A 27,809-nucleotide genomic window follows, 5' to 3' on the forward strand; every position below is an offset into this window, starting at 1 on the left:
TCAAAATGACATCACTGCTTGGGAGGCACTGCCACACATCATCAACTATATTTCTGCTCCATACACTTCTCAATTTTAAGATTATACGAAATGAAATGTGGACTTGGATCAAAGATGAAGGAAGGTTTTCTTCATGTGCTACTTACGGTTTTATCAAATAAGGCAGAAGAAAATGATTAGGATTGAACATTTAACATTTTAACAAAGAAAACCCCACAGCATAGACCTTTCACGCAATGTAGAAGTCATGAAAGCATTTCTGCTGAGCCACAGGGCCTTCAAACTCAACACACGGCGAGGTAACACTTCGATACCTGACAAATCACTGAATAGATTTGCTTACTTATTAAATTAGCTGTCATATGTATTTCATGCCGCTGACTCAGATGACTTCTACCCTGGGGATAAATTAGACTCATGTCAGCTTATTCTAACCCAGTGACATCTGATTTTATTTTTTAACTCATCAGTGATTACTTCCAATTTTGTTAATTTGTTTTACACCAGAGAAAGGTCACACTTGTGCACCTTGACACAAATCTGTTGATAAGATCTCTTTGTAGCTAAAAGTAAAAAGAAACATCATCTCACTATGATTTTAAATTTAGTAACCTAAATTATCGCTGTAGTTTAATCACCAGAGGAAAAAAGTATAAATACACGTGAAGTGCTAATTAAACTTACTTATAAATGAAGTTTCTCCCAAGTATCCTCTGCGTTTAAGAACAATATCTAGAAATTTGGAATCTTCGTTGATCAAGTAATATTCCTTTTCAAAGGAGATCCATGCCCAATTCAGTCGAAAATGCTGGTTGGTCAACCTGTTTCCACCTGGAAAATAAGAGTGCAAAACCTTACATCACTGCTTTCTTGAATGAATGGCGTTAAAAAGCCACAAAGTATGCAACTTTGAAAGGAACAGTGCTGGATGCAATTCGTAGCTCCAGAACGTGTGCTCGGAGGTGGGGCTAATCTCAAAGTGACTGTGAGACATCCAGGGATGACACTGTCTTTCACAAATTCCTCTCCCTTTCAGGATGGGGAGGGGGTGTTGGCAAGCAGAGAGAAGAATACAGTATTCTGACGCCAGGAAAATCATGAAGCAGGAAGAGGGGGTGGATCTGGGGAGAGTGGGGGCGGGGGCGATGACTAAGATCAAAATACCTTGTAGGTATGCACTGTCAGTTAATTTTTTAAAAAGTTACAAAAATTCACCACAAGGTGCCGCTGAAGAGCAAGCGCCTCTCTGCAGAGGCCTGCAATGTTCTTAAAAACACAAAAACTTTCACAAATACCTCTTTCTGGTTCACAGAGCAATTGGGTGGAAGGCTTTAATTATAACCACTTAAAGAAAAACAAATATTCCTCCTCCACCCTCCTCTTCCCAGTAGACTGCGCTCCATTCCTGAGAGCAAACAGACAGCCTTTTTCACTAGTTTCCCCTGTCCTCCACCTTCCCACCAAAACGGAGCTGGCTGCCTCTAGGGAGAACACCAGCCCTGTGTTGATTTCTGGGACATGAGAGCTACTCCTCTGTTGGGTAAATGAAAGGAGAAGTGGTTATCAGCTGATCGCTCCACACCTAGCCCTCAACTTCTTTTGATCTACGAGGTTTATAAACAAAGGCATCACTAATTCCTTTTAAGTCTTTCTGAAGAAAAGAAAGGGGAGAAAAGCCTAAATAACAAACACAGCTAAAGGCATAGTTTTAAGTCTTGTTTCCTCTCTTTTGAGTTCACACAAAAGGGAGCTAAGGTAGACAAAAAAAAAAAAAAAAAAAAAACCAAACCCAAGATGTAGAAATGTCAAGCCTCCTGCTTGCTGAGCGAAAATCTACTGGAGAGACAACGGGGGAAGAAACATATGGTCTGTTTCCTCTAAAAATTTCATAAGTAAAAAATTTCATAAGTTATCAGCTCACAGAAAACCAGAAGCAACTGGGCAGGCAAATTGGTTCTCTTATTGTTTGGCACGTAGCTTGGCACCTCAGCCTCTCCAAACGTTCTTCCCCAGTGCATGCAAGAGGCAAGAGGATGTTTTATAACTTGACCCTGTCAGTCTTCCATGAGAGTTTTCTTCCCAAAGAAGCCAAAATAAATTTGTAAGGAGGCTCTGAGTGCAGTAGTTCCCGTCACTGGCCCAGACCTTGGCTACTCAGGCTTACTCTATTGTTTGATATCAAACTACCACAGCCTTTCAGCCACTACACAGCAGCCACGGAGCTCCAACGCCTCCGGGGCACTTTAGCTTGCTGTGTGAGATGTCCCAGGGGATCCCCGGTGCTGCCAAATGGTTGCACCCCACAAAAATCAACAAACACGACACTCTTACTGAAGCACCTGACGTTGTGACGCAGAAGTGACGGCATGTTCTGCGACTGTGTATGCAGCTACATGAAAGGCACTGTACTTGCAGCTTCAAGTTGATGAGGTTTTGGACATTTTAGTTTTCTTAGTTAATTTCTAGTTTGTTTGTTTGTTTGTTTGTTTGCAAAGCAGTAGACTTTTGCAATGCTCTTAGTTCAGTCTCATGAATACAGGTGAACACACCCTGCTTGACTACTTTCTAAATTTACCTTTTTAGTATTTATTTTAGTATTCTATGTGTATAGGTTTTTTTGTATGCCTATATATGCTTACACAGACATGCACACAGACACAGACACACACACACACACACACACACACACACACACACACACACACACACACCTGGTGCCTGTGGAGGCCAGAGGAGGGTTTCCTGGAACTGGAACTTGAGTTACCTTGGAACTGGGGTTACAGGTGGCTGTGAGCTGCCATGTGGGTGTTTAGAAACACCACCACGCTGTGTTGCCACAGGCCCAAAGGACGAGGGCCAACTGTTCACACAAACCCAAGCTGACTGTCCTCTTATCATGATGGTTATCTCAGGCCCTCTGTTACAGCAGAGAAAACCTGACCTAACCTACTACATAGTTTATGAAGAGCTGGGAGAGAGTTTGAGGCTCTGATAAGGAGAAAGGAGGAGGAGATGGAAGCAGTAACTACCTGACTGAAACAGTACTGGCGGTGGGGGGGGGGGGGGGCGGGCGGGCATCCCTTGAGTAGGAGGAGAAGCACCCAGCCATATCTAACCCCTCCTTGTTTTGTGCATGAACTTGGGGGCGGGGCTTGCACACTGTACTGCCTCTGTCTAATACCCTCACTTTTCTGCTTTTCTTGGCAACATATATTTCTCCAAATTTGATAGTATTTATTTAGTTTTACAATTTGATGCTCTTTCCTGAACTAATCCGAGAAATGGTGATCTCTTCTAAGTACTATATGTTGAAGGATATTGTGTGGTGGGGGGTCTCTGTTCCCCCCACCACCACCAATAAATCAGGACACCCCAGCCAGCCTTAGCACTTGCCAGCTTCTTTATTGGATTAGTTTTGCTCTGCAGCATCTTCCACATAGTCTCATTTCCTAGATAGAGGTTTTTTTTTTTTTTCCCCTCACTGACCGTTCTCTGTCTCTGCCCACTCTATCCTGATCTGAAGGCAAGCAGTTAATTTTGCTTCTTGCTAGAAAAATAATGGTCACAGGGTGGAGTAGAACTCTACGGCCTTGGTTACAGGAGGAGCCTGTATGAATTTCTAAGTAAGTGTGACTTGTCGTTTTTCAGGACTGAATCTTTTAACTTAAAAATATTGTTTTAAAAGATACATCTAAAGTGTCTTCCACTTTGGAAAAGGTAGCAAATTAGAGGCTTATCCACAGTTCTGAATTTCAGGTGGCTGGACAAATCTTTTCACAGGTACACCCAGAATTTTTGAGATTCCATTCAAATACAACCAGAAACAATATCAGGAGTGTTTGCTTTTGTAAGACACTGAGATGGCCCAGGTTAATAATCATAGTAATTTAGAATTTATTATAAAGCTGGGATTTAACTAGAGAACATGAAGTCACATCTGTAAAACCTACATTTTAAAAAATTTATTTATTTATTCACTTTATGTCCCTATCGCAGCCCCCTCCCACCCTGTTCCCCTTTCCCCACTCCCCTTCTTCCCAGAAAACGCCCTGGAACATAAAGTCACATCAGGACTGAGGACATCCTCTTCTCCTGAGACACGCGAGTCATTCTTAGGGATAGAACATGTAATGTCTCAGCAGCCATTTATTATCTAGCAAGAAGCATGGATGAACAGAACTAAGCTTTGCTGACCCAAACTCCATTTGTTAAGAGTATGATCCTGTAAAATTGGGTTGTGTTTTCCCTAAACAGTTCTATCAAGGAAATCAACCTTGCTTGTTAATTACCATGTAGGCCTCTAGCCTCAGGAAATGGGAATAAGACATGTTAATGCTGTAACTAAGCTGAATGTGAAATTTTACATGAAATTAACCAGCTTGAAAATTCAGACAAATTTTATTTACACGTGATTGGCTGCCTTTCTGAAGGAGAGCCCGCCAGCTTGATGCCTGAAGCTCTGGAAGCAAATTAAGGCCTATGGCTTGTGCCATAAATCTACACAACAGGTGCCTGACAGCTGATAACTACACTCCTGAAGGTTTTGTCCGGGAGCCCTGACACCAAAGCTATTAAAGTTTGGGAGAGGAGGCTCCCTTTGAACTTTTCCAGCTGGCCTTTAGGCTTCTGCAATTTTCTCTTTCAGTTCCAACTCAATAGTTAGTTTAGAATAACAAAGAACCCCAGATCTTCAATGGCCCCTCCTAGAGACACCAGGCTTCCTGATTTCCCGTAAGACAAAGCACACTTTATAACCACACCACAGTGTGCCACAACCCTGGCTGGGTGATTGCCCAAACATTTAGCTTTAATAAGGAATCTATTCTCAGGCAGAAAATAGTTTTGAGGAAAATGCTATTTTAACGTAAACTTCACTTTCCAGCAACAGAGCTCCATCTAGAGACTTCTCTGGAAGTCAAATGTGCATTTATAATGAATTAACAAAGAATCTGGATTTAACCTTCTAAACCCAAAGACTCAACTGTAAGGCCTGGGGATGCAGGCCAAGAGTGCTCACCTAGAAACTGGCATTTATATTGGAAAAAGATTAAGCTACTATTATCTGATTTATAGGCAAAGTTGTATGATTTTATTTTTAAGCAAAATTTAGGGTTTTTATTCTTTAAAAGCAAGTCCTATTCAGTCACCGTCAAGACTGGAGTTGGTGATTCACACCACTGTCACCTGGTCTGTGACAAGGCTCACCTCTAACTCTGCACTGGCTCCTCACAGGAGAAACCACTGGCTTGTAGAACCAGATGCCCTGACTGGTCTTACTGCTTACTGAATACTGCCTGGTACAGCATGCGAGCCAACCTGGTCTCTGGACCCCAGGAGTTGGCCTTCAGCTCTGGGGTGTGATACATGTGCAGAGACAAAGCACACCGGCTCAATACTGGCAGGTACATGGAGGTGCTGCCCTGCAGCTGTGGGGTGCAGGGAGGGGGGTTACCTTACTTAGGGGGTCAGAGTCAACAGGAGGAAGAGATGCTAAGTCAGGTGGTATTTGGATGTTCAGGATGGTAAAGAGGAATGTGCTTCTGGATGAGAAATCTAGGAAAAAAGAACTACAAAGAAATCCAGCTTTGTGATAGCGCAGGGAATTTGCCAAATACTAACTTTGACTCTTTCTCCTATTTAAGTCATTGGGAACTAGAGACAAGAAGCTGCTGCTGTAGATGAAGGTCACCCAAGGCTTGACTTGAGGGCAGGAGGAGTTGGCTCATCCTGAGGTGACAGAGACACAAATATGGACGGGATAACTTAGACTCCAAAGCCTCTGTGACCGATGGAAGGCAGACCAAGAAGTGGCCGCACTTTGTATTATTTTACAGACTACTTAAGACACTGAATGCTCATTTTAGCTTAATTAATTACTGTATTTCAATAGAAGGTATTAAAATTACTGGCACATGCAACAGTCGGTCATCCATAAATTGTTTTCTCCTATCATTCTGTGTAGCCTGACCTCCACCCTACGCTTTTATATGTTGCATGAAAGAAGCAGCACAGAACAAGGCATCAGAGTCACATTAAAAGAACATGTACAGAATGTGTCTGTTGGGGGTCTGGCATGGTAGCGCACACCTGTAATCCCAGCACTTGGGAGGCAGAGGCAGAGATCCAGGCAGAGGCAGGTGGATCTCTGTAAATTTGAGGCCAGCCTGCTTTACAAAGCAAGTCTAGGACAGCCAAGGCTACACAGAGAAACCCTGTCTCAAAAATAAAATAAGATAAAATAAAATATAAAAAAGGGTACAGTTGATCATCATTGTGTGCATGCAAGAACACACACACACACACACACACACACACACACACACACTTTCAGGAATGGCACAATGTATCCTTCACAGCAAAGAGAGGCACAGAGACACACCATCTTCAGTGCTGCCTCATGAGCAATGCTAAAATACAGCTCAAGTACTGCTTAATTCATGCTCTACTCCTCTTCAAAAGTATTTATTTAGCTATTGTGTGGTGCAAGCTTGAAACTCTCTGAATGTGGCGGGCAGAAGACAGCTTGTAGGAGTCGGGAGTCTCTTCTACTGCCATTGTGGGTTCTGCGGATTGTACTGAGGTCATCAGACATGGCAGCATGGGCCTTGTGCTCGCTGAACTATCTCACCCACCGGACTCTGTTCTTGTGCGGACACCGCAGATTAGCCATTGCCAAATGATGTGAGGATGATACTGAAAATCATCCCTGTATCCCCGTTAGAAGCTAAGAGTACCAATCTACAGCGTGCCATGTAGTTTGCCCCTCTGGAAGTGCTTCATCTTATACACTGCCACAAATGCTGTAGAATTACGTGGTGTGTGTTAGCACCCAAAGCTCCAAAGAATGTATGGGTGTTGGCTAAGTTTTACTCATCTCGCAGCTATGATCCTTTGGGTGTGTGCACAATGTGGGTGCCCAACTCTCATCAAAAAAACGTGTCGCCCAGAAGAAGTACAGCTAAAACGAGGCTTTAGGCTGACGGAATGAACTTAGAAAGCCGTAGCTCTGTATTTCCTCTAGGGACAATCGTCCAGTTTTTACTGATGAAAATTCACAGAGATTTTATATAGCCTAATACGGTGAATATTGAAAAGAATCGCTGTCTTTGTTCAGTACAAATCACTGGTTACTCTTTTGAGACATGAGAGAATTCATCCTAGAACTAATCCCCTCCGTGGCTTCTGGTTAGGAGTGTGCGCTGACAGGAAGCGTGCTGCGGTCACAGATAGGAAGCACCTGCTGTTAGGATTCTGCTCCTGTCTGCCTACCTGTGACGTCATTGCTTACCTGCTCGGGGGCGTGGCCCTGCCCAGGGCCATATAAAAGGACAAACCCTCCTGTTGCCTCCCTCTCTCTACCCTCCTCCTCCTTCTCTCTCTCTCTCTCTCTCTCTCTCTCTCTCTCTTTCCCCCCTCCCTCTCTCTTATTCTTCCTGTCTCTGTTGCTGTCTTTCTTTCTTTCTGGGGCACCCCCCTCTTTCTTTCTCTCCCCATACTCACTTAATAAGCCTCATATAATATAATATCCATTGCCTGGCATCTTATTATCTTATCATCTTATCTTCTCATATGTTGTATTAATCATAACACCTGCCTCCCTGACCATCAGTGGGATGCTGACGTCACCGGGGCTCCTGTTTGAAGGGCGTTCTACCTTCCGCATGGCTACCTATCTTAAGCTGAAGGTGGACAAACAGAATCCATAGCATTACTATGAGCATTACAGTTATGCCGCCTATGGTCTCCAACCTGCCCGTCTTCCTCACCAGGCACTGGCAGGGTCCTCAAGTCTGAGCTGAGTTTAAGCAGTTCATTCCATTCAGTGCACTGTGGCTGCACAAGTCGGGGATTTCTACATTCTGTGCATGAGGTCAGCAGGAATCAGGTTAAACCCTGTATAGTCGGTGTCAGGGTTGACTTAATACTAATGGCCGGTATTCTTTTCCCGCACTTCTCCCTAGTCATCTGATCAGTTCGTTCAGGTCAACATTGGATTTCAGGCCAAGCCAGCATCCCTTTAATCTGCTCAAGTTAATGAATTCATAAACTGATGCCTTGGGATAGAAGCAATATTGTTGAGTGATCGTCCCTCCACTGTAGGCAAAGACCTTGGTGCTAATGAACAGTGACACAGTTGGGCAGCGAGAACTTAATGGAAAAGCAGAGGATGGTGGCACATCTCTAAAGATCGCAGATGAAATTACAAAAACAAAACAAAACACACACACACACACACACACACACACACACACACACACACACACACACACAGAGCTCAGAGTGTCTAATTTCAGGAAGGGATTTGGAGGCTACTCAAAGCTGAGGAGGCTGGGAGGTAATTGCCTCTGATGGAGGGACCCACCAGGCCACAGCTGGGTGGGAGCTTCAAGTTTGAGCCTGCAGGGTTCCTGCTCTTCTCTAAGCACAGCCCCTTTCCCGAGGCCCCAGCCCCCCCCCAAACAAACAAGGAATTAAAACGAAAAGGAATGTGTTTATTTTCATCCTTGCAACAACAAAAATGGCAAAACCACCAGTCCCCAGCTTCTGAACTAGGTTTTGAGAGTCTTTGTGAATCAAGCCTGACTAGCTGTGCCACAGGTCACCTCCTGAGTGGAACAAAAGTCGTCCCTGCTGGTATGCACACCCAGGATGATGAGGAATTCCGGTGCACATCCACCTGAATGTGCACCTGAAAAGGGCAAAGGAAGGGTAAACACAAGTAACTGCAAGGTAAACTCTCACCCACTATTTCAGGAGCATTTGCAGCCCTGAAGCTAACTTCGTTATCTTAATTCTTGTCATGCAAGCAACTAAGGATTTCTTTTTCTTTCAGTTAGGCTTGCTGATGAGTCAATAAGTTGAAGAAACAATTATGTTGATGAACAATGTAACTACAGACATCAGATATTTTAGAGTAAGGATGAATGATAGGCAATTTCTCCTCACTGGCTATTTTAGCACACTCCAGCAAAGTGTGTTTTCAGTGGATTATAAAGCCATTGCTTCATTGTTAAAGATAGATATATTATCTCTGGCAATTTGAGCCGGCTGTAGTCGGCCTTTAATAGGCTTATCTATTTAAGCATTTCAATGTCAAATATAAAAGTATTAAGATATACATGAGTATATTTTTAACTTTCATGAAGTCTTACCTTTTTTTTTTTTAAGGTAAACTAATCCCACTATTTTTTAAAAGATTTATTTATTTATTAAGTATACAGTGTTTTGCTTGCATGTATACCTGCACACCAGGTGTGCACCAGATCTCATTATAGATGGTTGTGAGCCACCATATGGTTGCTGGGAATTGAACCCAGGACCTTTGGAAGAGCATGCAGTGCTCTTAACCTCTGAGACATCTCTCCAGTCCCTAAGTCTTACCTTTTGTCTCTTTTAAAGCAACCCAGAACTAATTTGCTATCATTTTCTCTATTTCCAATAGAAATGAAAATGTAAGCAAACAAAACATTTTCATAGAAGGCCTGATTGCTTTAACAGAGAGCAGAGTTAAGGAAGATCCACACCCTGTCACCCTCTAGGGAAAGGAAAAAACCACCTGGTGCAGCAAGATTTCTCGCACGCCCTGCCTGAAGCTACAAATGAATTTATTAGATCTCTCTGGCAACGTGTTCTTAAAATAAACTTTATAGCCTCCAGGTCTGTTCAAACCAAAGCCTAATACCTTGTGTGGCGCCAGGGCCAGACAGCTCCCCCACCCCAACAAGCAGGGAGGTGAGGGAGGGGAGTGGCTCAGCACCTCCGGGAGTAACCGGTTAGTGCAACAGAGCTGGTTTCCCAGTGAGGCAAGCCTTCTAATTACCATCTGTGTGACAGTACCACAGGCACCAGTGAGAGGTGAGGGCTGGGTGTTATAGTCCCAAGAACAGCAAAAATATAAAAGTGGAAAAATTATGTGTTTCTTAATCTCATTGGTAAAAAGGAAAAGAAACCTTTTTTCTAGTTTCATCAGATTCGATGGTCAGGATAGAAGGTTTGGTTAAGATGGAACAGAAAAGTCGTTCCATGGTCCAAACACTGTGGCTCAATCTTAGCTCGGGAGAGTGAAGTCAGAAGTAACAGGACTAGCAGGGCCCTTCTCAGAGATTGCTTCTGTTTAATTTTGGTGGTGGTGCCTACTGAAACCTGAGCTGTTCATGTGTTCTCAGCTCAGTTTCTGTTTGTTTGTTTTTGGTTTTGTTTTCTGTTTTTTCTTCATGATTAAGATCCTGAAGTTTGGGGTTTCTTTTTAAAAAATTACAATGATTCAATCATATTGACTGTACAAATTAATGGGTTTCACTGGGACATTCTATACTTGTATGCATGGCTGGCTCACCCCCCCACCTTCCTCCCCTCCCACCCCCACTCCTGTCATCCTCTTCAGTGGCATCTTCAATCTTCTCTCAGCCCCTCCTGTCTCCCCCTTACTCCTCTGCTTCCTTCTCCCTAGCAGACCATCTTCTGATTTAAGATTTTTTTTTTCTTTTAAAGCTCTAAACTTTAAGTGTCTATAATTTAAAAAAATTTTTTTTATGGAATCATTCCTGGTTATCCATCTAGTGCACCTCCTAACCCAGCCTTGCCAGTGACTTCATTCAAGGAAGGAGAGAAGGAAGGAAGGAAGGAAGAAAGAAAGAGGTAAAGCAGGGGAGAGACAGAGACCCTGGGCTGCACAGCCTGAGAGTCACACGTCCATTCCTTGTTCCTTTTCATTTATTTCAGATTAGCGTTGTAAAGGGAGCCTTGCTGCTTAACCCGCAGGACTACTTAATTAGTCAAACCCTTTGGTAACTGGTCTGACCCCTCAGAGTTAGGCAACAATAGCATGATGTCCTCTTGGTGATGTGTGTTTCTACTGTGCACTAATGCTTAGCTGACGGTTTACATAGTTAGCTGGGAAGAGGAGGAAGGGGGAGGGGGAAGAGGTGGAGAAAGGAGAAGAAGAAGAGAGGAGGGAGAAAAAGAGAAATAGGAGGAGAAAGGAACTGAAGCAACGTGTTTATCTTCTACTAAATTAGCAAGCGTCCCCTGTCCACACTTCTTCAAGAAGCATGCTGTAGAACGGGGCACTGCTCTCTCTAAGAGACCAAGATTTAGTATTGTGTTTGAAAAATAATTTACAGCTTGAATCCAAACTGCTTTCAAGCTACAAATAATTTTTTTTCCAACTAGAAAACGGTTTTGTGTGTACCTTACTACTCTTGCTTGTTAAGCAATTGCGTCTTATAGAGGGGGAAATGTATTGTTCCCGGTACGAAGAAGCATCAGTTAGCTGTGAGAAGGCATCCCTGTAGGTCTTCAGTGCCAATCTGGGATAAAGACTGGACATTGCTGACAAACAGATTCCTTCAAGCATTACAATAAAGTGGTGACAGGCTGCACTCTCCACCTGAGGGTCCCAGTGTCAGTCACTCTGCATCCTCTGGAGTTTGCTAAGTCACGTTCATAGTTCCCAGGGTATCGTGTCGTTTTTCAGTCCTCCAGAAAACACTGCTAAGGAAGGCAACCCAGGCATCCGTTTGTTCATAGAAATCAAAGAAAACTAGACTGGATTTCTTGAGTGGGGGCAAGGATTTTGAACTTTGGTGTCCTCTTGGTAGAAAATGAAGGCCAGTTGACAAAATGGTCTTTTGGGGCAAAAGTAAGCCACATTTCCCTCTCCTTTGTTAACGTGTCATGCAGGCAGCACATGTGGAGACAAGAGTCACCACACAGAATGCATACATGTTTCCTGCAGACATACTGTTGCCTTCAATATAGTCTAACCTAGTGCTCTTTGGGGTTGAGTGATCATTTTTGCTGCTGGGGAACATTCTGGCAAAGTCTAGAGGTGTTGTGATTGTGTGTTTGTGCTCTTATCCATGTGCACACGCGCATGTGAGTGTACATGTGTACATGTGTCTGTATGCACATAGAAGCAAGAAGTGGTCTTAAGGTGATTTCCTTGATGACTCACTCTCCACCTTATTTTGGGGGTCAGTTCTCTCACTGAGCCTGGGGCTCACTTGGTTTAGCTGACTGGCCAGTGAGTTCCTAAGACTGCCTTGTCTTGAATCTACACCCAGGTCGCAAAGCTGGAGTTACAGACAGGAACCATCAAACTCGATTTTATGAGGGTGCTGGGGATCGGAACTCAGGTCTTCCTGTCTGTGCCACAGTCACTTTACTGAGTAAGATCTCCCCAGCCCTTCGATAGTGTAGTCTTGGTTATCATAACTGAGAAGGAGAGAAAAGGGGAGAAGATGGGAACTGGGATGTCTTGGGGAGTGCAGGGGTCTTACCTTACGCAGAGCAGACAGTCCCCACCCTACATCTACATACAAAGACTTAGAACTAGCTAGCCCCAGGGCCTAGAAAGAAGACTCAATGGTTAAGAGCACTTGCTGGTTTTCCAGAGGACCTGAGATCAGTTCCCAGCACCCACACCGGATGCTCACAACCATCTATACCTCCAACACTTGGGGATCAGACATCTCTGACACCCCAGGCACCTGAGCTCACATGCATGCACCCACAGGCAGTCACACAAACCTACAGATAATTTAAAATAATAAAAACATGTAAAAAGAGAATCATCTGGCACCAAACATCAACGTGGCTAGTGTTGAGAAGCCTTGGTCCAAGTGTAGCCTAATGGAAGCACAGCCACAGCTGTCCTGGGAAAAGCCATGTTTTCTTACTGTATTTTCAGGATGCGGCTAGGAGGATGTGATGGCCCTCTCTTGTGTAAATGCTCAGAACTTCCTCCACCAGTGCAGCTAAGTTTCCACCAAAAGTGTTGCTACAGGAAATAGTTGAGCTGGTAATTTTTCTAATCAGTTAAAATGTATAGCTAATCCCAGGGGATTCGTTGGGTAAGGAAGGAAACTCATTTTAGAAATTGATTGAGTCCAAGTGGAAGTCTACAGATGGTTCAGGTTTTAATAGGACTCAAGTACCAGAGTGCAGGTCTATTCTAGATCTTTCAGTAGATGAGGTTTCACCCAAGCACTCGTGAGTTTGAAAGCATGAAGGCAGAAAATGTCTTCTGAAGTCACTGTAAGTGAATACAACAGAGTACCAGACATGTGCTATTCAGCTTTCTAGGTTTTTCTGTAGCCAAAGCAATAAATACTGCATATTCAATGCATGCTTGCACCTGACTGTAAACACACACACACACACACACACACACACACACACACACACGTCCATGTTCGTATGCACACATACATGCTCACAGGCATGCACACAGACTTACTATGCACACATGTTCGCAATCATGCACATTCTAATTTTTCCTCTTACAAAGGATGAAACAGTTTCCAAAATACACACCGTATCGGTACTGGAGACATGGCTCAGCAGCTAAGAGTGCTGTCTGTTCTTGCAGAGGATCCAGGTTTGGTTCCCAACACCCACCTGGCAGCTAACAACTATCTATAACTACAGTTGCAGGGGATCTTATGCCCTCTTCTAGCTTCCAAGGGTATCATACATACAAAACACCCATACACATAAAAGCAAATATACATATTTGCTTATATATATACATATTATATATATATATATGTATATATATGTAGAGAGAGAGAGAGACAGACAGACAGACAGAGAGAGACAGACAGACAGAGACAGAGAGACAGAGAAACATAGAGTGCCCTTTACATGTGTCCCCACTGATATGTAGGGGGCTTTTTTTCTTTTGGAATCCATATTATCTGGCCCTTGACCCGCTGTGTGTGTGTGTATGTGTGTGTGTGTGTGTGTGTGTGTGTGTGTGTGTGTTGTCCCCCTCCCCCTGCATTGACTAGCAGGGATATATACATCATTAAGCTGTATAAATGGACTCTACTGAAGAAATACCTGGGGACTCTGAGTCATGGCTGTGCCTTGAAGGCCTACAAGAAAGGGATCCTGTTTGTTAAGTGATCCCTAACTGTTCCAACAGGTACACCTTGGCACAAGTTGGCCAGTATGGACCAAGACCAGGGCACAGGGACCTGCGTATCTGTCACATCATTTTCACTTGCCACATTTGACAGCAACAGGTAGTACTGAATTTCATAATTTTCAGGAACATAATCCAATAACATTTTTAAAATCAAAAATACAAATTCTTGCTCCAGCTGTGTGATAGCTAATCTCAATCTCAATTGTTAACTTGATAGGATTTAGAATTACTCAGGAGACAAACTTCTTAGTGTGTCTGTGAGGAATTGCCTAGATCGGGCTAGTTGAGTGGAAAGGCCAGCCTCACTGTGGACGGCACCACTCCCTAGGCTGCGGTCCTGCACTGAGTAAGGAGAGAGGGAGCTGAGCACCAGCATCCATGTCTCCCTGTCTCCTGACTGTGGATGCAACATGACCCTCCCTCTCCTATGTCACTTCCTGTTGAGTATTTCAGCACAGCAACGAGAAAAGCAACTAAGACTGGCTCAATCCAATTTCTAATCCAAATGGCAAAGTAAATGGAGGATGCCAAGAAAAAAATGAGTTCAAATAAATATGGCTGACTTCTGGTGTGCTTGTCCCATAAAGGCCACACTGAGTACTGGAAACATGTACTTTGAACTTTGACTTAACAATAGAGTGTTCCACTGTTTTTTTAATTAATCAAATGTGGGATTAGTTTCCAATGGAGACAAAGATCAGGATTCTTCTCCAGCATAAAGACAAAACAAAAACAAAGATACAGCCAAAGCTGCCAACAATGTAGGACAAGCTACGCTCGCACCTGGTTTTCAGCTCGATCTTAAATGTACTCCCTGTGGACCTTTGAACCCTATGATCTGTCCAACTCGGATAAAGGATTTGCAGGCTTACTAAAAAAATGTTTCTGCGACAAGGCAATCACCAGCTCGGGGAGTATATGAGCTAAGCTGGGCTCTGGGAAAGAGGCTGAAACACTGATTAACAGACACAGGTTCTTAAAGCCCATTGTCCACAGGCCTGTACTTATTTCTTACTGATCAGCTACTGCCGCCGGGAAAACAGCAACAAACAGCATCTTTTCAGAAAAATTTATTTGTTTTAGAGTGTGTGTGTGTGTGTGTGTGTGTGTGTGAGAGAGAGAGAGAGAGAGAGAGAGAGAGAGAGACAGACAGACAGACAGACAGACAGACAGACACAGAGAGACAGAGACAGAGACAGAGAAGAGAGACAGAGAGTGCACCTATATGCTTATGTGTTCTTCATGCACTTAATTCCTATAGAGGCCAGAAGAGGAAGTCAGGTCCCTGGACCTGGAGTTACAGATGGTTGTGAGCTGCAGTGTAGATGCTGGGATCGGAAACCAGATCCTCTGCAGGAACAGCCAGTGCTCTAATCACCAAGCTGTCTCTCTAGCCCCAGCTGCCCATCAATTTTAGAAAAAGCAGAAATAAGATTTCAATTCACATCTCAGCTAGATCTTGTGATAATGTTGACAAATGGTACTGGGAAACACCTGAAGTTATTGCAAGTATCAGACGTGTTTCAAACTAAAATTGTGAATTAGTCCCACTCTTGTGTCACAGCTGTGTACAAAGATTCATATGTGTGTGTGTGTATGTGTGTCTGCTGCTATAGGGCAATATATGTATAAGATACATGTAATAAATATGTATCTAATACATACACATAAAATAATACATACACACAATACATACATATATGGTATATATGTATGTATAATGTCCAACTTTATGTCCCCCAAGAAACTGAAACACACACTAAGAGACAGCACAAACTCAGCCATCAGTGCCCTTAAAAGAACAGTACAAAAACTATGTTTTAGGAATTTTGAGATTCACAGAAAATCTTCATGGTGTTTGTCTTACCCTTATTTGTGCCAAAGACAATGGCTATGATCATGTACCCTTTCCTTGGGATGGGGGCACAGGATGGATGGCAGAGGGGACCCAGGGCTCTACATGCTGGAGTTAGAAGATCTGGGCAAAGGCCACTCGGGTGAGCTGCCCTCACTTGCAGCCAACGACTGAGTTAAGACACTTGACCTGGCTTAGAGGCTGAGGGACCAGCTTTGGGGATGCTTGCAGGCAGGAGGGAGAGCCCCTGCGCAGCCCTGTCCCACCATTTCATCTGTTCAAGACCCAAACCCCTTCAGGTATTTAGAACCTTCATTCCTCTCATGCCGATCCTACCCCCTCTGCAATTCACCGTTTTCCTAACTTCCGCTGTAAATGCTTTACTCTAATTCTGTTTGTTGAGTGTAGAGCAGCCTAGGTGAGTACCCAGCCCACAATATACACAGCCTTCCTTTCCAGTCTTCCTAGTAATGAGGGCTTTAGAATATCAACTATTTTAATAGAAGACTGAATTTATATACAAGGCCAGGGTTTTTTTTTTTTTTTTTTTTCATTAATTTTCTGGCTATTAGTTCATGAAATCGTGGTTGGTTCACCTTATCTTCTTAACTTCCTGAACACTCCATCCCTCACCCATGTCACTGTATCCCTCACCCACATCACTCCATCCCTCACCCACGTCACTCCATGTCTCACCCATGTCACTCCATCCCTCACCCATGTCACTCCATCCCTCATCCATGTCACTTTATCCTCTTTCCATGACATTCTATCCCTCACCCAGTCACCCATCTCTCACCCATGTCATTCCATCCCTCACCCATGTCACTATCCCTCACCCATGTCACTCCACCCCTCACCCACGTCACTCCATCCCTCACCCATGCCACTATCCCTCACCCACGTCACTCCACCCCTCACCCATGTCACTCCATCCCTCACTGCTAGATGAAGACCTTCACCTAGAAAAGTGACCTGGATGCTATGAAAAGCAGTGAGGGGATTTTTATGCATTAGATAAAAGTCCTAACCAGAACTTTTTTATGCTTTATGCTGGACACCCTGGACAAGTTTGCAGAACTGTCATTGGTAACACACGGACACCATGTAGAAGCTTGGCTGTGCACAGGTCTCTCTATTTACTGCTGAACAATCATCTGTCAGCCTTATCAAAGGGTTAACTAGAACTGGGTTGTTGATTCTCAGAGAAAGGAATCAGAGTTACTGAGGCTAGGTTTAGAATTCCTACTTCAGATGAGAGGTGTAATTCAGGACAGAGGAGTAAAGATAACCCTAAAAGCCCCACAAAAACATACACTTCTTCCCAATGGTGAGGACAGATATTCCCTAGTGAGTAGGCAGAGGGATCAGGCAGTGAGAAATAGAGTTAGAGCCTTTCAGTTTCCACAGAAGCTGTCTACCACATCACTTTTCACTACTGGGGGAGACTAGCAAGGATGTTCTCCCACCCATCTTCCTCCAAAAAGAACTAGTAATATGGGGCAAGCTTCTGAATAGATTCCATGAATAAAATTTTCCTCAAAACATCAGTGCAGCATACAAAAAACACTGTTATTTTACAAAGTGATACCACACAATGATGGTTCTTAGCAATTAACATTTTAATTATCTGTAGTATCGACTGGTGCCCAGAGCATCAACAACAGCCGACTGTATTCTTTCTTCATGATGGGTGTTGCAATGAAGCCAGAGAACAGAATATAGAATGGTCCATTTGTTTCTTTATGAGAAAGAATGACTGGAAACGGGAACTGGTGATTCCCTCTGTCTGCTTTGATCTTGAATAGGATGGAATGCATGAGCATTGGACTTGCCTATTGACATCAGTTAATAATCTCAATAAACAAAACAGCTTCAGGCTTACTCAGAAGTTGCTGCTCCTGAGTGCTCACATGGTTAAAACTCAACTGTGAAATGTGAATGTTTAAAATCCCACTGGCTTTAATCCTCATCCCATTGTATCCCGTGCTCATAAATCTTTAATGTTTATGCAATGAGGTAATGTAGCTCCAGAGCAGGAAAAGGCAATATTTAATGAAATGTCCTTTTAAATGATTTTTATAGATTAAATATTTGAGCAAACATATTCATACCATCACAACTGGACTTGCTTGTATAAACGCACTGGCAAAGCCCCTAGAATGGATGATTATAGCTCAACCTAAGTATTTTTTTTTTTTTTTTTGTTTTTGTTTTTAGCATTCGTGTAGTACAGGTGTGTTGTGATCAGTTTATGCCATTTTGGCATTGGGCTACCCAGCAGACATAAGTGATTACTATAAGGAAGATGGGCAATGCTTTGCCTTACAACTTTTGTGGTTCTTTTTTCTGTTGCTGTGACAAAACACAGCTGACAAGAGGAAAGACTTGATTTGGCTCATGGTTTTAGAGGATTCAGACCTTGGCTACTTGGCCTCGTTGCTTTGGGTTTGTGAACAGCATGGAAGGGAGCATGCTGGGAAACAAGGCTGCTCACCTCACAGTAGGCCAGAAGCAGAAAAACCGGAGGAGAAGGAACAGAGGATTCAGCACCGGTCCCCAGCATCCATCTGAATGACTCACACAACTGCCTACAACTCCAGCTCCAAGGAATCCAGTGCCCTCTTCTGGCCTCACATGTGGATACCCCCACACAGACACACAAGTATTTTTGATTACATACAATTAAAAAAATAAGTTAAAAAAAGTTTTCCTTTTTTAATATCTGTCTTAATTAGGGTTATTATGGCTGTGATGAAACACTGTGACCAAAGCAACCTGTGGAGGAAACAACTTTTCAGCTTAGGATTCTACGTCACATTTCATGATGAAAGGAAATCAGGACAGGAACGCAAGCTAGGCAGGGACTTAGAGACAGGAGCTGATGCAGAGGCCGTGCAAGGGTGCTGCTTACTGGCTTGCATCTCATGGCTTCTTTAGCCTGCTTCCTTATACAAGACAGGGCTACCAGCCCAGGAATGGTCCCACCCACATGGGCTGAGCCAGTCCACTTGAATCAGTAACTAAGAAAATGACCTATAGACTTGCCTATAGCCCGATCTTAACATTTTATTAACTGAGGTTCCCTCCTCTCAGATGACTTTAGCTTGTGTCAAGCAGCTAGAAAGCTAGCCAGCACAACATCCTATTCAATTATTCTAGAAAGTTTCTTATAACAATAAAAGTGATGATGACCCTCGTCACTGCTGCTATTGTCATGTCAACTTTCCTGAACTCAGTGTGGACTGGACATTGCCAAGTGTTGCCCTGTGTGGCATGCATTTCCAGATCCTCTTGTGAACACGCCGAAGGTAGATAGAGCAATCAAGCCTGTTTTCCAGTGAGGAAACTGGGACCCACCCAGGTCCCCCTACTTAGTGGGGTACAGCTAGCTAATTTGGGCACTGAAGAAAGCCTTGCCTGAGAATCTGAGTTCATACGAGTGGGACATCAGCCTCCTTCAGATTTCTCCCATGCTCGCTGGACATCTCATGACAGTTCCGACTGCGCAGCCTCCTGCACAATACCTCCTGTTCTCCATCACCAGTCTCTGGAGCTCCATGTTCAGCTCGTCTCACACTCTGTGTCTGACTGAAACTGAGCTCATCTCACACTCCTGACTGCTTTTCCGCAGGGACTGCAACACGTCCACTCATCTTGGCAGGAACATCCACTCCCATTGCAAGTGTGTCAGCCAGCTGGCCAGCCACCTGGGTCTCACGCACATCCAAAGCTGACCTTGCTTTTTTTTTTCTTTTCTTTGCTCAGCTGCCTCTTGAGTTTCATGTTGTAGAGAATAAAAATGGCGCTGCTTTCTCCTCTTAGCTACTCCAGCAGAACCCTGGGAGACAGCCACTTTACCCACATGCTCTACCTATTATCTAATCAACTATTAAGCCCTAAACATGCCTGGAATTCCTTCTTTTTTTTTTTCTTTGCCATAGCAACTTGCTTATTCCAGCACCATGTGATCTCTGTACCTGGCTTGTCTGCCCCCTGCTTAACTCTCCTCTCTTATCCATCTTCCACTTGCCCTGACCACACCTCCCCAAATGCCAGCTAACATATTATTCATTGCAGGGGGGGCCTTCCCCGACATCCCACTGACTTGAGGAGCAGGAGACGCACAAACCTCCCCTAACCTCCCCACTTTTGCTTCTCAGACACCTCCATGCAAACCACACCAAACTATCCTGGTTGCAGCAACATAACGAGCCCTCCCCAGCATTCCGCCAACAGGAATCAATATTTAGTGGCTGCCTAGTGCTCACCAAACACTGACCGAGTCTTTCCCTTCATTGCTCTGTCTTGTTTTCTAGAAAACTATTGAGCCATTTAGTTTAAGCTTACCGTTTGTTACAGCTTTCAAATTGAGAGCCCAGAACTGGTTTGCATCCCACACATCACAACCAAGATCATCAACTAGCTCATCTCCAGCAGCCTGCACTTTGTCACAGATGTTGGTTAGACATGTTCCAATACGGTTCTGCGCTCTCTCTTACATGTCTTTGACGAGGGGTTTTAACCACATGGATCAAAATGGCATACCCACATGCATTCTACCCTTCCAGCACTCACACAGTTGGAGATTATTCAAATGTGAAGCTCTGTACTTGTTTTATTTCCTTATTCAGCCACCTTAAAATATGCACTGTTTAGGGAGGTGTGTTGGGATGGAAGAAAGAAGAACGAGGGAGACAGATGCAGGCATTACATTCAGAACTCCTCTGGAAGGGGACCACACAACAGGCTTCCATGACAGTTGGCTTGCTTCCAGGCCTGAACAAAAACGTGTTGACGTTGATGCTTTAAAACAAAGCAGAGACAGCAGTAAAGGCACCAGAACCAGAGAGGCCAAGTGCAGATGCCACTGAAACTAAGTGGAGGAGGGAGAAAACAGAAGCCCAAAGGGAATGAAGGAAGCAAACCAGAGAACAGAGGGCTTATTGGTGAGTTCAGGTCTGTGCAGCCCCTACAGTCCTTCCTGGCGAGCGGAACTTTTACTACGGTACGTGAGTATTTGTTAGCATCCGTATGGATGCCTCCCTAGCGGCTGACCTGATCTATTTTAACTAGGATTAAGGAAAGATTCTTGTTTTGTCTTCCTAACAGGGGAGAGTTAACCATAAACTTGTGGTGTGTCCTCTTCTGTAAACCCCACACGCAAAACAGTCCTGCCACATAGTGCTAGGTAGCACATCTAACAATGGATAGACAGAACTCTGTCTTAAAGGAGCGTCTAGGCACAGTAGTCTCTCTTGCTCCCTTTCTTTCCTTCCTCCCTTTCATCCCTGCAACTTCCTCTTCCCCGCTCCCCCTGTGTGCATGAGTATATGCATGCAGATATTGAAAATGCTTATTGCAAACATTCAAAAATATTCCACATAAAATCCTATAATAAGATACGCTTGCTGTCTCTAGCTTCTCAAAAACTATTGCCTGGTTTCAGAGAGGTTCTGATAAAAGACCAGCTAAGAAAATCATTTTATTTTGAAATAAATTCTCTACACAGATGATCCTCTGTACTCCAATTTCCAGTTATTAACTTTTGAAACAATTCTGTAGCTTCCTAGGGGCAGAAAATGTGCTAGTTAGAACCATTTGCTAAAAAAAAAAAAAAAAAAAAAACCTGAATAGGTTACTTTCTAGTTAAAAATTATCTTTCAAGGTTCGAGGCAGCTTAGATCATTAAATGAACACCGATGGCCAAGAAAAACTTAAGGGAATCAACAGTGCAATCAGGACTAGTGTCCAGTCAGGACACTGCAGAGTCTACCACTTAGAGCATCCCGCATCCAGGATCCTTCCTGCTTATTCTACCACTGACCACTGCCATCTGTCCTGGGACTGTGGGGAACAGTTGTCACACAACAGCACCTCTCTGTCAGAAGCCAGGTGAACTAACTGCCACTCCTTCTCTAGTCACCTGGAGCCCTGGGTGTAGATGGGTCCTTAGAGAGAAGCGTAGGGGTGCTCAATGCCCCCCCCCCACAGGCTCACCCATCAGGAGCAGCGTCAGCTAACAGAATCTTGTCTGTAGAGTCTACACGGGATCTGCTCTGTCTGTGCTAACCCCTTCATTCTGGACTTGTCATTACTGCAGCTGAGCTTTACAGCAACCAGCATTTAAATTTTCCCAAGTCGTGAGCATCTCAGAGAGAACTTGCTGTAATTTCCTGCTGTGAGGATGGCAAATAATTGCTGCTTTGATAAATGATTTTTTTTTAAAGTAAGAATAAAAGGTGAAGACGACATGACAGAGGAGTGACTATCCTTCCATAGATATAATCAGAGAGAAGCAGAGAGCACAGGTGTTTTCTCCCTTTCTGGAGCTTCATTGGAACCAGAGACATAACTGGGTGTGCTGGTGTTCTGGGACTCTGGTCCATCATCTACCTTCAGCTGTGTGAAACAAAGGCATCTGTCAATGGCGACATCCCAATGAAAATCTACTGAGGCCTTCAACAATGCCTTGACTATGAAGAGAGGCTTGGTCCTAGAGATCTGAGAATTGTCACTGTACACTGTGCCCAAACATCTCACTCACAGACATATTCCAGGTGTAAGGTGGGAAGTTTTTTTTTTTAACAAGTTATGTATAAAATAATTCATAGTCAGCTGGACAGTGATGGTGCACACCTTTAATCCCAGCACTCTGGAGGCAGGCAGATCTCTGTGAGTTAGAGGCCAGCCTGGTCTACAGGGCGAGTTAGAAGACAGCTGAGGCCACACCAAAACTTTGTAGTTTAAAAACGTGGTTCAGTTCTATTGTGCTCTTGATCAGGTACATGCATCCATGTGTGTGCACATGTGCGCACACACACACATGCATACACAGACTCGTCACCTGTGAAACATGAGTATGCATAATCCACAGAAACAGTGAAATAGGAAAACATTGTTTTCAAGGTGAAGTCTATTTAAGGGACTGGGGAGATGGCTCAGTGTGTAAGAGAGCTTGCTGAGCAAGTGTGAGGACTTGAGTTGGAATCCCCAGCACCCTTATAAAGTCTGAGTATGCCTTCTATTTCTGTATTGTTGTCCACTGTGGTTTGTTTTTTATTTTTTATTTATTTATTTATTTTTGAGACAAGGTCTCTGACTGAACCTGGAGCTCCCTGGTTTATCTAGACTGGGTGGCCAGTGTGCCCTGGGACTCTCCCAGGTCCGGATTATAGACATGTGCAGCCACTCCAGCTTTTAAAGCAGGTACTGGGGATCCCAACTGAGCTCCTCACATTTGCATGGCAAAACCACTTTACCGACTGAGACATGTGCCCAGCCCACTTTTTCAACACTGTCTCCTTAGATGCCACATTTAAATCTAGACCTTCAAGACATCGTCCTCTTTATTGGCTGGCAGCTGGGCTCTCTGTGTCACCTGCTGGCATCCTCTGTGTCACAACATCAAGCTCAATCAAACAGAAAAACGTTTAGGCATAAAAAACCAATTAACCTCTCACTGTATTGTTCATGTCAAATCTCCTATGGTACTGTCATCACCAAAGCTCCTCACTGACTTTGTCCCTTTCACCCTACAATCTTTGTTAGTTACTGAAACAATTCCCAAGCAACACGGTAACCAGTCTCACTATTTCCAACCCAACAAGATAACCCCAAGCCAATATGATAGCCTCAAGTCAGCAAGATATCCACTAGCCAGCACAACATTCCCAAGCATGACATCCCCACCCCTGGCCCACACCAGCGCTGGGATTCAACCATCCATGTGTGGCAATGTTCTCCACACACTTACTCTCCAGTCAGTGAGGCTCTTCATTTCTCAGTGAGCACTGGTGACATTTACAAGGGCTGTGTATCTAAGGACCTTCCTACCCACCGGAACTCTACCCCACAGGGGTGCCATCTTGCTGATTGTGAACCACCACACCTAGTCTAATGAATGCTTCCCATAGATTTTTAACAGATCCGTATTAAATGGCATGTAACACGCTTTGAAAATAGTCTGTCATAACGAGAGCAGTTTCAAGGGGCAAACAAGCCACTGATTTTTATAACTGCCTCACTATTGGCAGTGATTTCTGTTTGGTTAGGAGAATCTCTCAAGAAGCAAAGTCCAATTTGTAATCTGACAAGACGTGGAACAGAATTAGCAAGTGCTGATCTGTCTGTATACACGGCTTTATTTAAACCTTCAAGAGTGCGTGATGTTCAGTTGAAACTGGATTTGAAGGGAGCTTGGACTTCTTACGTATTTGAGAGAATGTTGTTCTAAAGGCAGAGGGAACCTGTTCACTCCACGCTGCTGTCTCCCACCTCTCTCTTGTGGTCACCAGATAAACCGAACCTTAAAAGTGGCAGATGGTCCAGGACTTCAAAGCTATGCACAACTCCACTGTCTTGGGAGTATTAAACTCTTATAGTTCATTGGGTCACTTTTCAGTAGTGACTTTTTTAGGCTCCAATTAATTTCTTAGTTTTTCAGTATGTTGAAGATTATGTTAATTTTTTCATATTTGTTAATGGACAGATACTGGTTGCTTGGCCAAGACTATGTGTTTGTGTTAATAATTTAATCTTGAAATTGTTAATATAGGTAAGTTGAGGTGGCCAGGCTTGGTGAAAACCTATCATCTGTAGGTTCACTACTTATTCAAGATGGTTGGCTCTCTGTCCACTATGGTCAGCGCCTTGTCTCTCTCTCTCTCTCTCTCTCTCTCTCTCTCTCTCTCTCTCTCTCTCTCTCTCTCTCTCTCTCAAAATAGCCTGGCTTGACAATAAATTATATTTCCACCCTGATTCTTTCCCATAATAAAAAAAAAGGACCCTTTGTCAAGCTAGCCCATTCATCAAATTCTTGGCTTCACAGATCTCTTCATGGACATCAACGATCTTCTAACAATGTGGTTTATAAAAGCCAATTTATCTGAGAATCGTCTTTAATTGTTTACACTTTTAAAACATCACCTTTAACCATTATACTTTTCTTGATTTAATGTATATAATGGTTCCTAAGTAAAGGATAGATTAAGCATATATTCTTTTTCTGCTCTGTCACAGACACATATTGTAGAAGTTAACACAAACTTTTCAATGACTTCTTAAGTGCTTTTCTTGAGACTTTTATGGGAATTTTGGAACACTGTTATAAAAGAGACCAAGGTTGAGCATTATAAAGTCTTGACTTTGTATTTAAAGGCAAATTCTGGCTTCTCGAGGCAATATCCAATTATCCTCCAACACATACATGTGCATTAATATCTCCAAGCAAAGATAAACTTGGGAACTGGAAAGAAAAATTAGGCCGCATAAAAACGTGTGTGTGTGTGTGTGTGTGTGTGTGTGTGTGTGTGTGTGTGTACTCCAATGTATGCATGAGTGTATGTGGAGGTCAAAGGGCAACCTCAGGTGTCAGACCTTACCTTTCATCCTGTTTGAGTGGAGGTTACCTCTTTATTGTTGGCTGCTGTGTACGTATGCCCGGCTAGCTGGTCTGCGAGCTTCTGGGGACTCACTTGTCTCTGACTCCTGTCTTGCTATAGGAATGCTGACGTCACATGTGCATGCCACCATGCTGGCTTTTATGTGTGTTCCAGACATTCAAACTTAGGTCCTCGTCTTGCACGCTTAGCCCACTAGCCACCTCCCCAGCCCCAATAGCGTTTTGTGTGACAGGTTCTTACAATACAAAAACTTCAAAGGCTCGGCCCTTCTCTTCCGTGATGTGCAATGATATCCCTGCATCTTTCATCTCACAATACGAAGGCAGTGAGCCTCGCCCACGTGACAAATCATGGTTCAATAAAAGCATTTCCATCTTACACCAGTGAAGCTGTAAACATATCTCAAAGGACAAGGTGCAAATAGTAGTTTTGTGGGAGGGTGGGAGGGGAGAGCAGGCTGCCTAAAGAAGAGGTCAGACATAATTCTTTCTCATTCTTCTTGCAAATCTTTCCAAAAAAGTGCCAAGCCTTAATGAGCCACTCCAGCAACCCAGCATTCCTTCCACCCAGAAGTGGGTACGGATTCACACCACCAGAACAGAAAAAAAAAATCACCATGGAATCTCTCTGCTGAGCATGTTCTTGTCTTTGAGAACTGCCCGAAGGCCCTGTTCACGTTCCCTGTATATTCCTGACATTAAGTTCTTGGATTCCATTTGCGTTTTTACCCTTGAATGATGACTAGCAGACAGAATCACTTTATAAACAGAAAGAAATATCATTTATAAAAAGAGTACTTGTCTTAACAAATCTATCCCTCCCCACCTTTTTTAAAAACAATTATGTCATATGCAGACCATGGTAGTCCAATAGAGAACTGGAAAATTCTAATTACAGCAAAGACGGCTTCACACTGTAGCCATGCTCCTGGCGAGGGTAAGATTTATGACGGAGAGATCTTGGTCTCTTTACTACTTTACTAACTTCTGGAGTTTTGACCATTCTGGGTTCACTCCCCTTTAATAACTCCGAATAATTACACCAAGGGTAGACCAGTCCTCAAATGGAGAGTTGCTCCTTTTATTTATCTACATCTGGCTAGGACGTTAAGCAACATAAAGATGTCCTATGCTTACAGTCTAACCTCAATAAGACCATCTGTTACTCTCGTGTCTTGGACTTACATGAAACACCGTTTTAGATGCTCAAAATACATTTGGAAAAGACCATCTACCAGAGTTTGGTGACAAAGGTTGAACTTGCATACGTAACAGAACCACATTCGGATCTCATCAGAGCCATGAGCAAATGCCAGTCCATGTCAGACCATTGTCTGCTGAAAATCATGCTTTTCAATGACACTTATCTTTTGTGTGTATGTGCACATGTATGAGTGTGTACATACAAGAGCACACGTGTAGAGATCAGAGGAGTGAGAGTCAGCTCTCTCCTTCCACATGTTGTGCTATATTCTTTATGAAAATATTTCTTGTCCCCAAAGACACTGTTTCCTCTGCCACCCCCCCCACCCCTGACACCATGTGGATTCTGGGGATCAAACTCAGGCTTTCAGGCTCAGGAATAAGTGCCGCCCTCACCTGCTGAGCCATCTCACCAGCGCGAGAATCATTACTTTTAACGGGTCATTTAAATCTGGGAATTTTACACCAGGAGGGAAACCCATCTTTAGTGAAGAAGCATGTATCCCACTGGAAGTGAGTTACAACTCTTATCTGTGGCGTGGAATGGAGCAAATATCACAGAACTATGTTAATTGGAATCTGGTTGCTTCTGACACCGTGCCTGGCATGTAAGTGACAGTTTTGTGATGGGGTCATCTCAGAGCCATCAGGCCTTTTCAGAAGGATTGACTGGTAAAGGAAGTTAAGTGAGAATTAAAATTCAAGTCTTATGGTGAAGCTGACGATGGTAGATCTGAAACTTTCCCGAGTTCCTGGTTAAGTCAGTATTTTAGTGATAATTATGAAAATGAAAACTGCGGTCACAATTGGATGCTGCGGCATAGGGGGATCTAATGGGCACACATCTTTGCAGTTTTACAAATCTCACTGTCTCTAGACGGTGATGCAGCCCCACTCCTCAGGAATGTCATACACACTTTTATCTTGATATTATTTCATAAGTAAAAAACCATGAAAACAGCAATAGCATATGCAAGCACGTAGACGTTTGTAAAAATTTCGTGCGTACGAGGGTTTCGCCTGTGCGTAAGTCTATGCACCGCTCACATGCCTGGGGCTCACAGAGGCCAGATTGGATTCCCCAGGAACTGGAGTTACAGTTGTGAGCCACCATGTTGTGCCAGGAATTAAACCCAGTTTCTCTGGAAGAACAGCCAGTGCTCTTAAACACTGAGAAATCTCTTTAGGCCCAGGAAAAAAATTAAAGTGGGTTTTCATTTATAGGTAGGCCAGCTTCAAATTTTCTTTACTCCAGGCTGGCCTCAAGCTCACATCAATCTTCTGCGTCAGCTTGCCGGGATCATGGTGTGTATTATCAGCATCTCCTCCTCCTTTTCCTCCTTGCCCTTTGTTTTTTTGAGACAGGGTTTCTCTGTGTAGCCCTGGCTGTCCTGGACTCATTTTGTAGACCAGGC

At 43.6% G+C, this 27,809-nt stretch overlaps 1 protein-coding gene across 1 annotated transcript in view; it reads right to left on the reverse strand.

Moving 5' to 3' along the window:
• The window catches only part of Frem2 (FRAS1 related extracellular matrix 2), a 135,295-nt gene that overhangs the window by 78,096 nt on the left and 29,390 nt on the right, over nt 1–27,809 (reverse strand). The window contains exon 3 of the mRNA XM_051157132.1: nt 685–831. Coding sequence (XP_051013089.1) covers nt 685–831 — 147 coding nt within the window. The remainder of the gene's footprint in view (nt 1–684; nt 832–27,809) is intronic.

The sequence above is a fragment of the Acomys russatus genome, chromosome 15 (genome assembly GCF_903995435.1).
Source record: "Acomys russatus chromosome 15, mAcoRus1.1, whole genome shotgun sequence".
NCBI lineage: Eukaryota > Metazoa > Chordata > Mammalia > Rodentia > Muridae > Acomys > Acomys russatus.